The sequence below is a fragment of the Crocodylus siamensis genome, chromosome 3, assembly GCF_052110815.1.
Source record: "Crocodylus siamensis isolate JL-2025a chromosome 3, ASM5211081v1, whole genome shotgun sequence".
Classification (NCBI taxonomy): Eukaryota; Metazoa; Chordata; order Crocodylia; family Crocodylidae; genus Crocodylus; species Crocodylus siamensis.
Genome location: NC_143397.1, coordinates 19,904,245 through 19,919,527, shown reverse-complemented (window position 1 = coordinate 19,919,527; position 15,283 = coordinate 19,904,245). Strand labels below are relative to the sequence as shown.

Here is a 15,283-nt window from a genome sequence, read left to right as displayed (position 1 = left end):
GATATCTTTGATCAAGGAGAAAAGCCAGTTGACACTGCAATAAACAAAATAAATCAGGGATGTCTAGGATTTTCTGCGACTCGGTCTATACTAAAGTTGTTCTGGCTGGCACCTTCAATGCTAAAACTGTGTCAGTATTTCCATTACAAACTAAGTGCCTTATAAATTCTGCTTTAAAGAGATTGCTCCAGGCTAAAACTCAACATGCAAGATTTCTGTGCAGGGGTGATGTTTTATTATTGCTATAGAAGTGATATTATATCCAGAACTTGCATTCAGAGGGCATTTACACACATGGGGAGCTTGCTCCAATGCATTGGAAATCCAGCACGTCAGAGCACGTAAATTGATGCATTTTGGCAGGCTCATGAGTCACATGCATCAGCAGTGCAGCATGCCTCCACGCTGAGAAAGTGGCTGCAGTGCACTTGAATTAAAACCCATTCAATGTGCTTTAGTTGAAAACGCCCTCCCGCCACTGTCTCAGCATGGGGACGCACTGCACCACTGATACACGTGACATGGAGATGCTTTTAGTTAGCAGGGCTCAAAAGTTAACTCTATGAAATCTCCATCTATACATTTCTGCCCTACAACGCAGTTATAAAATGAAAGATCTGTTCAGAGACCAGCAAGCCAGAAGCCAGCTAGCCCTATTCTGGAGCAGGGCCCCTTTAAGAACAGGTGCTTGGGCTTGGTAAAGGAGATAATCAACCCAACTGGGAAGGGACCAGGTGATTTCTACAAAAGCCTGGAAGAGCCCAGTTAAAGCAAGGAACTGCGGGAAGCAGGGCGGATCCCAGGGCAAGGCCTTTGCAACCCGGGCTTGTTCAGGCAAATCACTTTGTTCAAAGGTTACCTTGGTTTTTGTGTGGTTTAAAAGAATAAATTGTCTTCTTGAGCAGTGAGGGTGGGGGGAAACCTTTTTGCCATAAATTACCCTGCGCCCTCCCTGAGCACTGTTCTGATCCCCCCGCCCAGCCTGATCTGCTGTCTGCTTTCTGCTCCTTGTCTTGTACCTCCTGCCTGATCTACTGCTCTGCCTTCTGCTCCCTGCCCTATTTGCAACTATACAGCTTTAAACTCACTTCCTGGTCATTAAGAGTCTGAATGTGGTGGGATTTACTGTTTTTCCATTGCAATTCACCACTATATTTGTGCAGAATAGAGACAGGAAATGCAACTGAATTAAAAAAACCTAAGACCTCTCTCTGAGGATGAGTTTTAAATGCTTTCTCTGCAGTTTATTTCATCAGCCGCTCAACAACAAACTGTGCTGATAAGTTGTTGACTGAAGAACATCAGAAGCTTCATTGGGGCCACTGTCTATTTATTCTTCAAATTTTCTTATCGGTGTACAAAAAACTGTCTAGAAGGGAAGAGGTAAACACCTCGGCCTCTTCTGAATCAGAAAACTACAACTTCTGCTTCTCAGTCAGGCCCCTGAACAATCACAGACTGAAGCCAGCTAAAGTCGGAAAAGCATATTAGAAAAGTGACCCTAAGGGCAGGTTTACCCCAACCACAGAAGTCAGTACAAAGAGTGAAGTTAAGGGGAAAATGGGGTTCTTCATCCCTATGAGGGAACAGGTGAGGCAAGTTTCTCCCCAAGTATCAAGTGATATAGATAGACAGGTTTTCAAGTTCTGTTAAATGCCTCCATCCTCCCCATTTTGCCAGAAACAAGTCACCTCTTACTGGAGCGGAAGTAAATCAGGTTTTTGTTTACACTCAGCCTTTAAGATGTTGTACTCTCTTTTCCTTTTCTTATTTTTTCCCCAACTTGGGATGCTCTGCAATTAATTATCAGGTTGCCATTCAAAACCTCCCACAGCAGATAGGCCAGTCCAAGTTGAGTGGAAATTGACACTTTAATGTAAGGTTCAGTATCATCTCATCACGGTTCACTTTTAGTTCCTTCTGTAGTTCCTATCTGACAAAGAAGATATCCTTTGGTCTTGTAAGTCAGACTGAAGACTCCTCTTTACTCATCAATATTTCTCAAGGATGAAACTAATAGAATAAACCAGAACAGATAGAAACGTGGACATCTGCCTGCTTTCTTATTTATTTATTTGATTTGTATGCTGCCCTTCACAGCCAAGGTTTACTGATGGGTGCTTGGCACTAGTAAATCCAGGTCACAGGAAGGAAGTACCAGGTCAGGAATTTCTCTTGCTGTAGTCAAATCCAATTTAAAGTTGCATGCCAGCCTTTCTAAGCAGAGGAACAGAGAATAAAATAGCTTTTATTTTAACAGAGAATTGATATAAAGACTGTGCATAAGCTTGAGGGAAGCATCATTTTATTATAAATTTTGAGCCATTTTATTCTGGTCAACAACAAGAATTTGCTCCATTTTATGAAGTGGCTGGCAGAGAGGGCTTGACTAGCTGAGAAATCATTCTCTTTAAGGATCATGATACAGACCAGGTTATGGACCTCTTTCAAGCTAAACCAACCATGAATATATACATTATGGGTGAGTAGAAGATGTAAAAAGCAGACAGAAGATGTCACAACATCCACTTGAGAATCACTGTTTTCTATTGGTTGCTAACAGACTGAAATGTAGAAAAAGTAGGGACCAAACCTCCTGTCTATATATGCAGCTTCAAATCCACAGACATGTAACAATACGTTCTTCCTCTAACTCTGGTCTTTGCTCTCCTCTGCTCATCACTGTGTGTACTTCAGTTTCAAGGGACATTTAAAATGTTCTTCAAGGCCAAATAATCATATACCAATATTTCCACAGTATAGATAATATTCTTTACAAGAAGTATATCCCAGGCGAAACACGCCTGAACATGGGGAATTCTCACAGTCCAGAAGCCTTGATGCAGGAGACGACGTTCTACGAAACAAACGTGTAACAAAATAAGACAAGTGGAATTGCCATTTTCCAAGCGCAACTGAGAATGCCAATAACAACTCCTCGTTCCCATCACATTAACAACAAATGAGATGGGAGTGCTGCCATTATCTTGCTGGGTTAGCTACAGCATATGCCAAATGTGTGGGAGATTTGCATTTATTCCTTGATATAAACTCCCAGATCTCAATCCCAAGGCCAAGTGAGGTCAGAAACACTTCAGAGGCTGGATATGACAATCAAAAAGTCCTTTACATTGTCAAATCCTCAAATTCTAGGTTAAGGAAATATCACTGCATTCTCAACACAAACAGATTAGTGGATTTACTATTTACTATTAGTGGATTTTACTCAGGAACGAGTAAAATCAAGTTTCACTATCGCCAAAGCCTCTCACCAAGCAGATTAGCAATGGAATTCACAGCACTTTCCTGCGGCAGAAGCCAATGCAACTGTATTAAAGACAAGACAAATAAAATGGTCTCCAACGTGATCAGATGACTATGAAATGTCATGGCTTTCCAAGCGACTGTCAGTAGTGGCGTTCCACATGGAACACTAGTACCTGTAGGCACACTCACTTAGAAAGCTCCAAATAAGTTTTTATAAATACAATAAATGGAAAATGCTGCTGTGAGAAATGGTAACTAGGAAACACTTATCTCTAGAAGTGAGACTAGAGAGAGGTGGTGAGAGGAAGAATGTAAGGAAAACAGAGAATAATATCCATGTTTTACAGCTAAAAAGGCAACTATCAAAAGTCTTGAAATTCTGGTAACAAGATGACATACTTAAGAAACCCTCAATTACACTGTAGCTGTGTGATTTTTAGTTGTCAACTACTTACTGCACATGCAGCACTATATCTCTTCTATATAGCCTGATTTAAGGTAATCTGTTCCACTGAATGCTTCCATTTAAATTAAAAACAACAACTTTATTATAAATGCATTTTGGAGTCTATAGTCCCATTGACAGGGTAAGGTCCTGCACTGTAAATTCCATTAAAACCAATAGAATAGAAAGAATAAACTAAACAGAAGGAGAAATCTGAGAGAGACAGTTTGTAGCTAGAACATTTGTTGTCTATTTTTTCATCCGGAAACAAAGAATGATAGCGAAAGAGAACAAATAGAGAAACTTTCACAATGAAGACCTAGTGTACTTGAGCAATTTATTTCTCCAGAGCTTGTTAGTTAGTGAGTAATGGAAAACAGACATTGTGAACAGGTATTCATTTGAAATTGTAGACAAGTTTTTAGAAAAAATGTGTGCATCTATTAGGAGTCAAGTGTCAGATTTTGAGATGCTATGTAGAAAACAGTCTAGCATAGTTCTCTTTTAAAATGAACACTCCTTTATAGTATCTTATTTTCCATACATATATTTTATTTGTCTCTATGTATGGCTATCTGTATAGACACCATGAAGGCATCGTGCTCAAAGACAGATTGTAGAATGTTGAATTATACACTTTAGGCCCGATCCATTTTTGCTGAAGTAAATTAAGGTTTTGCCACAGATTTCAAATGGAATAGGACAGATTGCTACCACATGCCTTGCTTGTCTATTAGTTTTAGATCATTATAGACTGATTTTGCTTGCATCAGAAATCTGTAGAAATAGAAATTTTAAAAAATCCAAATAATTTAAAGCCTTAAAAAACCCTAAAAATAGTGAAAGAGAAAGAGATCCAGGCTCCAAATCTGCTCACACCCAAATCTTTCCCCTCTACAAAAACCAAACAGTTGTTGAAGGAAGCTTAATAATTACTGCTGCTAGCTGGACCTAATTTAGAACAATATTGAAAATGGAGAAAAAAATGAAAGTTCAGTTATGATAACTGCAGAACTGATTTACAAGATTTGGAGATGCCATCTCATCTATTTTTACTACAATTTCATATTAACTGCAATATAATACCACAATGTTTTATTTATCAAATTACATTTTTTGGTTTCAAGCTTTCAACTGGAATACTGGATTCTCCAAAACCAGTTGTTCAATACTTGAAGTTGTGTAGGTTCAAATGCAGCAGCAGTTTGGAAGTATAGATGTAGAGAGAAATGTACGCTACAAAACACACTGATACACTGCAAAAATCTATTTTTTATATGCAGACACCCACACGCATGCACGTGCATGTAAAGTAAGAGGGCAGTCAAGAGAATTCGCCATGAAACTTCCAAATCAATATTTTAACAGATTGGTTCCTACTCCAAAGCTGGACACATGCTTTTACTTTACTCACTATTTTATGGTAACTCATAATGAAATACATCCTGCCTGCCCAAAAACACTTCTGACTAAAACAGAAGATATTTGAAAGGTCATAAACACTTGGTAGCATAGCAGTAGGACTGCAGACGCCCGCATGAATGTTTTCACTCAAGATAAATAAGGCTGTAGCAGCTGCTGCCTACAGTGCTAGGCCCGTGCCCTATATCAATCAAATACACACAAACTAGCTCAACTGGAAGAGTCTAGAAATGATTTTACCCAAACAGATTTTACCCTCCAGTTTAGCAAAACAAACACTGCAGCAAATACTGGCCCATCATCATGTGACCTCCATCGAAACAAACTTTTTAGGAATGAATTAAAAGCAACACCCCAGTGAAAAACATTTTATTTGTAAACTAAATAAAGAAAATATTTCATTCTTAAATTGTTTTCATTGTCCAGATTTCCTACGGAAACATGCCTAACAAAATGCCTCCCCCTAGGACATTTCTGGACTCACCAGAAATAATGTCAAGAGAGCATAGTATATTTAAAAGGGGGGAAAAAAATCTTAAGCACTTTAATTTAGGAAACCTGTTTGCAGTGGAGAATTTAAATCCCCTTTGGCCTGAGTGGCTCTGCAACTGCCAAGCAACATGACTGACTAATTAATTTTATGTGGTGGCTAAAATTAGATGCACTTAGAAACAAGCATTATTATTGCCTATAGGCAATCTTAAAATTTGTGTTTGGGGTTATAAATGAATGCTATAGTGAAAGCCAAGTTCAAGAGTACCTTTCAGGGGTCCCTTTCTCCATGCTAAGGAAGGTAGGTATTGGGTCAGAGACATCAGAGTAAGAACATCCAAACTGTACAGCTTGGACTCTTCCTCCTGTGTCTAAAGCATTTATATCAGGTTTGTGGTCACTTCCTTCCCCTGTGAATAGCTTGACTGTTATAGGCATAACAGTTTGCTCGCCAAAAAAACTAGAGGTGATCAATGGAAAATGCAGTTAAGACTTGGGTGATCTGGGGTAACAGTATGTTGAAATGCTGTGGAAGCCTCCCTGACAGAGGTTTAGATGGTGTCTCAAAACTCTGATCAACTCTAGACTAGGGCCTAAACCAAAAGACTGCATGTGAATTACCCCAAATTTATGAAAATTACAACCGGATTAATTTGGATTGAGCTCCACAACTGGCCCTTTTTCTCCCAAATTCCTGCATTCAAACATCCTTAGATCTTCAGGGAAATCGGTATCCAAATATGTGTGCAGTTCAGGCCTACTATTACAGATTAAAACTTCTGAAAATAAAACAAGGAAAAACACTAAATGTTTATGTGACAGAATAGTAACATTTTATTTAACATATTGAAGAGCATGTGTGAACTCTTAATGAAAGAAAAACACCAGAGATATTTTCAATAGGAGAATTCAGAATGCAAAATATCCAGAAGCTGCCAGCAAAGACACTAATCGATACATATACAAGGGGTTTTTAATCTGGTACACAAATTGAACAGAAGTTTTTTTTGTTCTGAATTACAGCTTTGAGGACAAGTATTCTTGTATGCCTAATGGGTGCTGCAGTGTTAAAAAGATGGCTATCTTGGAATAACTTCCATACTATTTGTTTTTTGCTATAAAACCTGCAGAGTCATCATATGGCTTTGCTGCATTTAGCAGCTGTCTTTCTCTGCTACGTTTAACTGAAAGAGAGCGTGAGAGAATAAGGCAGTGTACAAGTAATAAAAGGCCAAAATCTGCTCTAGCGAGGCTGTTTTCACAGCTGGAGATAGAATACTTACTATTCTATATACAGCATCATTAAGCTTAGAAACTCAAGTGGGCAGTGTTAAATTGCACTATAAAGCAATTCAAGCAAATGACTCCTCTACCCCCTTCAGCTTTAACCACACCTGGGTTTTTAATATAATTGTTTAAAAAAACCCATAACACTCAAATTCTCCCTCATTATATGAGAAACAAGCATTATAAGACAATTTTTCACTTTATAATGCAACATCATACCCAAGATGCTGTTAAGAGGGACTTATATACCCAAGATGTATAAAACGAGACGTTACTCAGTGATGTGAAAACAGTATTTACAAGTAGCCTGATCACATTTCATTAGACACTGAAGGGGCAGAGAGCACAAAACGGCATATGTGAAAAATTCTTACATCAAAAAAAAAAAAAGGTGAAGTACAAAAGTATTTTTTTTGTAATAACAAAAACAATTCTAACCCCCTCATAGTTTGAAAGCAAAATTCGTTTCCTTATCAAAACTTACTATGTAATTTCCAAGCCTTAAGCTATTAGTGTATTTTGCTTTCATGTTAAGTCTGTGGGTCTGTGTGTGTGTCTATGTATACATATTATAGTTAGAAGGCAATTAAGGAACAGTGACACGGGCTCCCAATCCCGAGTCTCTTCAGCTGACGTAACACTGAGTTAAGCAACATGTGAGCCATTAGGACCTCAACAAAACATTACACTTGTTGTAATCATCACTGGGAGCAAAAGTTATTTTAGGTTAGAAACAAAGATGCTTTACAGATTGTTCCAGAGAAATGTTGAGCCTTCTCGTACTAAACGAGTGAAGATCCTTATCTGAAAATTAAGAAGCTTTTTCTAGGTTAACCTATATTTTCTAGGGCACCGGGGAGCATATTCAGCAAGGTACTTACTGTGGCCCTGGCCGCTGTAGGACCAGGAGTACCAGGGCTCTCCTGAGCAGGAACTTGGTTTTGTTCTTCAGGACCACGGGTTACAAGAATTCTGAAATGTTGCTGCCTTGTGTTTTGATCTGGTCTGATTTTAAACATGCATCCCCCTTGTCCTTGAGGAATCCTTTCTACTGAATTGCTTCTAGACATTTCTGACCCATTTCTGCCATTTCCACCAAGTTCTGAATTTGCTCCGTCTTCCACGGGGCTAATCTGTTCTGGTCGTGGCTGGACCGGGTAGGAAGTGCTCCTTTCCAGCCGTATCCGGGGATATCTCACCAACCTGTCTCCTTTTGTTCCAGTAAAACCAAAATTGTAATCACCTCCTATACCCGTACCACTGGCCTGTGGCTGCTGCAACTGGAGAACAAAGAGCTTTTTTCCTGAATTCGCTGACATATCTGGCAGATGCTGCAAAGACCAGCGCCTCGGTTCGGAGGCAGGAACATTATGCTGAGCCTCGGACCCAAAGGGCAAAAGTGTTACCTGATGCATATCGGCACTGGAAGCACGATGCTGAATCCGTACACCACTTATGTTTAAACCTGAAGCTGCTTCACTTGCCTCATCATCTGGGGCAGTAGATGCAGCGGCATCACTCTGGTTACTGGAAGGAATTGTACAAAATATTGAATGGTTACAGGAAGCAGCTCCATTAACCCGTTGTCCTAGCTCTTCAGGCACCCTGGGCGGTGAATTTTCTGGTGTCACTTCTGGACTGCTTGGTGAGGAAGAACGACTTTCCATGGGTGACGTCAGATTCTCCCTAAAGTCTGAGAATTTACACGGAAGCGTCTCATCTGGAGAATCTGGGGCTCCGCTCTCATCAGCATAGCCATTCACCGCTTTGCGCTGAAGGGAAATGTGCATAGATGAGCTCCTTGTTGGGCGCACATCAATATTGTTCAGCAGCTGAGGAATAAACATGGACGTGCTCCTTTTTAAGGTGCCCACTTCTTGTAAATCGCTGCCACCATAATCCGCTCCGTGTCGGGAGAAAGGATGAGGACTGTTTCTTCGGGGCAAAGTATGGAATGCCATGAAAAAGTCATCTTCTCTTTCGCGGTCTAGGATCTCTGATTCAGGGGCTGTGTTGCTTCGTCCAGAGCCAAAATGAAACCGCAGCCGATGGGCCATGGTTTTACAGAGAGAGGAAAAGGAGAAGGAAAACAGCAGCAATTCAGGAACTGCCAGAAGTTAAAAACCATAGACATAAACTCCAAGAAAAAGTGTCCCATCTGCCAAACTGTTAGCACTGCAGCACTGATAGCGACAGATAGCAGAAATAGCCCAAGTGGCAAGCAGCATTCCAGGCATGATTGGATAAGAGCAATCAGCGCTCCTACACACTGTCACATAGGGTAGGATGGTTGGAATCACATGACCTGGTTCCCCCTCTCCAATGCAAGCTAGTGATTTTTTTTTTTTAATACCAGCAAGAGCCTGAAACAGCACCTTCCCAGCTGCTCCTTTTCCATCAGAAAGGAGCGGCCCCAGCGGGAGAGCTCTCACAGCTGACTAAGGCAGCAAACACACTCGGCACTGCTATAAATCTAAACCACATAATATTCACAGGGCACTTTTGTACTCAGCAGAGACAGAGAGAGAGAGAGAAGGAGGGAGGGAGAGAGAGAGAGACTGTGAGAGTTAACTAGAAAAAAAAAACCCACTCTAATTTAGTGTTAAAAAGTTTGAGTCAACGTCATACACAGATAGGCAAGTAGAAAAAGGTTCAGGGAAGAGACAGACTCAGGCTTGATCCGTTTCGGTGGTGTCTGTTCCAACATTAGGCTACCATGGTAGAACATAAATAAATATTAGTGCATGGTTATGCTTTAGATTTTTCCTTGGTCTTAAAATGATTTAAGGAACAAACTATTTTCTCTGGAAAAGGGCACAAGTTCCACGTTGCCACTGTAAACACAGCATAGCCTATGCTAGCCAGTACAGCATATTCACTACATAAAAACTACAACAAATAAAGAAACCTTACATATAACAAGGATTTCACATACAACACGAGAAGCAGAAATGAGCAAGATGGCAGGAGACAGAGTTTCTTTTTCGGATTTACCAGGCAGCAAAGATGAGTGAAAACTGGAGACGGGTGTGCATGTAGCTTTGTCCTGATTTCCCTTAAACACCGTACAAAAACACTGCCCAGCGCTGGCAGACTTCCAATGAGAAAGTTAGCAATATTACCACAAGTCTGACTGCCAGCATGGAATACAGCTATGCTTGCTAAGAGCCAAAAGATCTCAAAAGAACAACGAACAGACAGGATACAACCCAAAATTATCACATCCCCTAAAAATCAGCCCTCCAGAATCTCACTGTTTAAAAAAGTGGGGGGAAGGCACATTTGAGGGGCCCTGGAGTTTTAATACACTTGTTCATGGTTCATACAACAACCAAGTAAAAAGAATCTCCAAAAAGAAACCAAATTATCCCCCATTCAGTAGTGCAGAGAGGGAGCTTGTTTTGTCAACAGCTCTGAAAACTTACGGGGATAAGTCAGCCCCCCACTTAGGCATTAAGCCTCTGTTTTCCAACAGATCACTTTCAAAAACAGAAAATGACCAATTATAAGAGAAATGGAAGCTACTTTAAGTGACAAAACATTAAGGGCCAGGACAATCCTCTATTGTTTTAACTGGACTATGAGCCAACAACAAGAAAAACATGGGTATTTTCTAAGCAGCAACAGTACTGAAGAATGCCTGATGCAATCACAGGTGCTATTATTATTTTAATACACATTTCAGATAACAAAGAAGGTTTTAGAGTATTTGGATGACAAAGACTTTTTGCACTAATGCTTAAAAAACTTGTTACCAAATATTTTTGGTTATGGCAGGGCTGGGTAGCAGGGACAACCTTTTCCAATCTCACAGTACTGTGATGGCTATGGTACAAGTTGAATCAAAAAAAGAAAGAAAAACCCTTACAAAATTAGGCTTTATACCAGTTATTTACTCCCAATGTAAACTGTAACAAAGAAAAATATAAGTGTTTTGGCTCCCAAAATATAGTCACGACATAGAAATCAATCTAAAAAAATTCAGTTCAAATGCACCCTCAGCCTAGGCACATAACTTAACACTATGATAAACTGAACCGTAAGTGCTCTTTGTTTTTTGTTTTTTTATACACACACACACACACACACACACACACACACATATACACACACACACACACACATATATTAGCTCCATCTAAAAAAGCGCCCCAAGTCACCAAACGTAATATATGAAATGTAAGTAAGAGAAAGAGAAAGGTCTCAAATGTTACTTTGCAGTAACTGCTGAAAAATACTTTTTAAATGACCGCCACTAAACTATTGCATACTGGTGTGACTAAAGGAGGCGGTTAGCCAAGTTAGGCAGGCAGAAGGCAGGACAGAGTGGCACTGTGTAGACTAACGAATTAGGTGAGGTTTAAGCTTTTGTAAGCAACAACTCCACTATCAGATGCTGAGAATGGCATCATGTCCCGCCAAGTCACAGCATATGATGAAGTAAGCTACTGTTTACAAAAACTTATGCCTCTGAATTAGTTTATAAGGTGCCACTCTGCCCTGCCTTCTGCCTGGTTTGACTGTGCACAACACTGCCCTCTGCTGCCTGGAACAAGACCCATTCAAAAGGTTATGATGTTGTCCCACCCAATGGTTAGCCTACAAAGAGTACAACTAGCCAAATCTAACTAAGAATCTCCTGTAGGTCAAAGGGAGGTGGCCTATACCATCATCAAATTACTATGTTTGTATAACAGATGATCCCAATTTCTCTTCTGATTATGCCAACAACCACAGAGTCCATATACCCATGTTAGGTTACTTCCTTACAATATTCCCTAGATTGTTCCCCTTAAAAGTCTGTATATTCTATCTTGCACTACAGCTGATGGAGAGCTAGGGGAAAAAAAGAAACTGCTTTTCTATGAATGATCTGGTTTGATGTTAAAGATTTCATAAAGTAATAAAAACATATTCCACCTACCTAGCAAAACTTATTTCCCCTCCCACTCATCCCAATATAGTACACAAATTTTGCTGAGACACAATGTACTTATCCTAATCAGAGGAAAATGAACATTTTATGTAATAATGCAAGACAGTGGTGCTAAAAGTGTTTAATTTTATTTTAGTAGTTTACAAAGTATAACATGGCACCAATCTCTTCTACTTTCCCCAGAATCAAAGCATAGATTTTTTTGCACAGATACATATTAAAGAGAGACATCTATTTAATCTTATCAAAAGGGACAGTTCATAAGGCTTAGAAGGCTAGAATTTTCTTTATAACTTCCCCATTGCAAAAGATGACCTTGGTACAGGAAGAGAAATTTGAATGTTGATGCTGTAAATTAGACTGATGTCCTGGTTTATATACATCATTTTATGTTCCTTGGTGTACCTGCTAACACATCCCAGATAATATGAACTTTTTAATTAGAACATGAGATTATGTTTAGCCTACAAAGCCAAGAAATCAGGGGGAATCAGCAGTAATTTGGTGATGGTAAATAAGAAGTGGTGGCAGCTGCTGGGTCAGAAGCAGCGCCTCCTTTTCCCTCCTCCCCCCTTGAACAGAGTTCTGTCAATTTGGTATATCACTCCTAAAAAGTAGCCAACCCCTGAATTAGGATATGTCAAAGTATCCAAGAACTTAAAGAAGCTGCGTGACATCTGTGCATGGGCAAATGGTGCCACCTGAGTTGGGGAGGGGAGGCACATGCCCCCCACAGCAGCCAGTCAGTGACTGGGGGGTGGGAGGAAGTCCGCACAGCCAATCTCGCCAACCGGGAAGCCAGTGGCACTCCTGTGTTTCACTTTGTGTTTAATAAAAACACGAAGATCGGTACAAGGACTATACTCACCAATCTGTTTTCATCAAACACTTCAAACAGGAGTCGATGATTGGTTGGGTTTACCTATCAGAAAATACAAACAGTGTTACTTCACATTCATTACTTTTATGATGACATAAGCCATTTATTGCAGTTTGCTAAATAAGTAAACCACAACCATACAGATGAGTGGCCAACAAGCTTTGTGCCCAGCTCTAATTACGCTTAATGTGCAAGTATGAGAATGCTTCATGCCTAAATGTGCAGCAAACATTCTACGTTTCAATATTATATTTCTACATACAGCAATTAATAGATCATACTGTATGCTACATTCCTGTTCCCGCAGAAAACTCCAAAGGAGAGAGATGTGGCTGCTGCATACCAAGAGAGCTATCCTACCAGGCATAGGAGGCTCCATGGTTACTGGTCCATGAAAGTCCCTAGATGGCCATACTGCTGAGACTCTGGGGACTTCATTAGTACTGCAGCTGCAAATCCTAACAGGTGATGCACCCAACAGATTTTTAAGAGGCTGTTTCTCTTTTGGCCTGGATTCTGAGATTTTTCATTCAGAAATATGCTGTCCTTCTATTGTTTACCCTCTGTGCATCTGTCTAGATGTGGTGACTATTCATCACAAGGAACGCTTTGTAAAACTGAAGTAAAGTTAGACCACACACACTGCATCTTAAGAAAAAATCCCCAATGCTGTAGCCAAGGAACAAATACACCTCTGAATATAGTGGGCTATTCCCAATATTCTGCTTCAGGCAACACAAAGAAGACAATCCACACTGGGCAGACACATCTGTGAGATTCAGGGGAAATCCCAAATTTAACTATATTGAGGAGTTTGAGCCACCTTGTGAATGAATTCATTGCATTTCTGACCAGGAGTTTGTGCAGTACCTGTTCTGCAGTTAAAACAACAAGACTCCCAGTAGTCCGGACACTACAGAGCTCTAAAGTGGCCACGGGCAAGCCAGAGAATATCAGTGAAATCATAAATGCAAGCATATGTAGCCGGTTTCTACAAGTCCTGAACATGTGGCTTTTCCACTGGAGAGGGAACATCCAAGTACAGGAGCACTGTGCCTTATGATCTGCCCTCCAATGCCCCACCTTTTATAAAGACTGCAGGAAAAAATGGAGTTACACATATCAGGGCTCAGTTTCCTGAATCACCTGCCCAGTGTGGAACCAAATCTAAATGTACATTGATGGATAAACTTTGCATTAAGCTTTGGGTTCACTGAGCAAATTATATTCACTGGGAATAAATGCTAACAACGAAATGGTGGGCACCTACTTGATTTAAACTTTTTCATTTTTACAGCTTGTTATGTGTCAAAAAGAAACTACCATTCTCCTTATATCGTTTTATGAAGAAGCCCAATAATCACCAAACTTAATAAGTGAAAATGTAACATGACCAGACAAATTCAGGTAACAAGAAATCTAAATGCATCAAATCCTGTTGTGACTGGAATGGGTAAAACTCGGGTGAGTCGCACTCAGCTCCTAGTAGCAAGAAAATTCCTAGGGATTCAGCATTATTCACATGAACAGGTTTAAGTCTGTTTTCCCCCAGAGTACATAATGGCTACTGACAGACATGGAGGGAGACAAAAAAAAAAAAATACACACTTTAAGAGAAGCAGCAGCACATTACTTCCATCTGGCTCCACCGCATCTGTGTAGATCGGGCTCTTCAGCAGGGTTTTTTGGCCATTTTATTTAAAGTTGACTCAATCAGCTATTAGATAAAAGTGCCAAAAAAGCCCCACTGAAGCAACCAATCTATACAGATGCTGGGCAAGCCAGGTCCAACTAATGTGCTGCCTCTTTTGGGCACATGCTGGACTTGGCAGAGGAGTGCATCGAGTTTAAAGTAAAGCTCTGCTGCTTTGTTTTGTTTTGTTTTTTACATCTACAAGCAGTCTATAGGATGACAAACAGCTAATGCTGTAAAGATAATTTTAGAGATTTAAAAACAAATCTATTAAAAGTTCACTGGTGCAGTCTCAAAAAAATCTATTTTGAAATGGAAACTCACTTTAAAGCATTTCTCATCTCCCAGATTAGATATTAACATATATTCCTTAGTAACTGTTTAAGTTACCAAATTAGCACAATGGTCAATGGCTAGAACTGTACAAAAAACATGTTGCAGGATACTCCAGTTTTAACAATTCACAATGCCATGCTTGTGCCTCTTCTCAAACAGCTGTTGTTAAAGATTAAACTGTTGAAATTTTACCTAACCTACTTTTGTAAATGGAAAAAAAAAAAAAAACTACAACTGCCCAGAAATCAACTCCACCCCGAAAAATCTTTGTAGCATCTGAGGATCAGACACGTTTTTTGCTCTCACTCATTTTGATTTCATACATATATGAAGTGCAATTTAGAGCAATTATTATTTTAATTCTATTATTTACTACTTTTAAACATTTAACTCTACCTGTTGTGATAAAATGCCACTTATTACTTGTAACAGAAAGTGCAACATTTTAGGTTCAGTTCTATCAACTTTAACATGACATGAAGCTATCTTAATCAGTTACAATGAAAATAACATGTTTATATTTTT

General features: G+C 39.7%; 1 protein-coding gene across 8 annotated transcripts in view; it reads right to left on the bottom strand.

Annotated features, from left to right (window-relative positions):
* The window catches only part of NEDD4L (NEDD4 like E3 ubiquitin protein ligase), a 347,734-nt gene that overhangs the window by 170,617 nt on the left and 161,834 nt on the right, over nucleotides 1-15,283 (bottom strand). For 4 of the 8 annotated variants that reach the window (XM_090037858.1, XM_090037859.1, XM_090037860.1 and 1 more), the window contains one exon: nucleotides 12,718-12,771. In XM_090037858.1, coding sequence (XP_089893984.1) covers nucleotides 12,718-12,771 — 54 coding nt within the window. Of the gene's footprint in view, nucleotides 1-7,794; nucleotides 9,102-12,717; nucleotides 12,772-15,283 lie in introns of those variants that run through there. The other 4 variants (XM_090037855.1, XM_090037856.1, XM_090037854.1 and 1 more) reach the window with 3 other exon arrangements.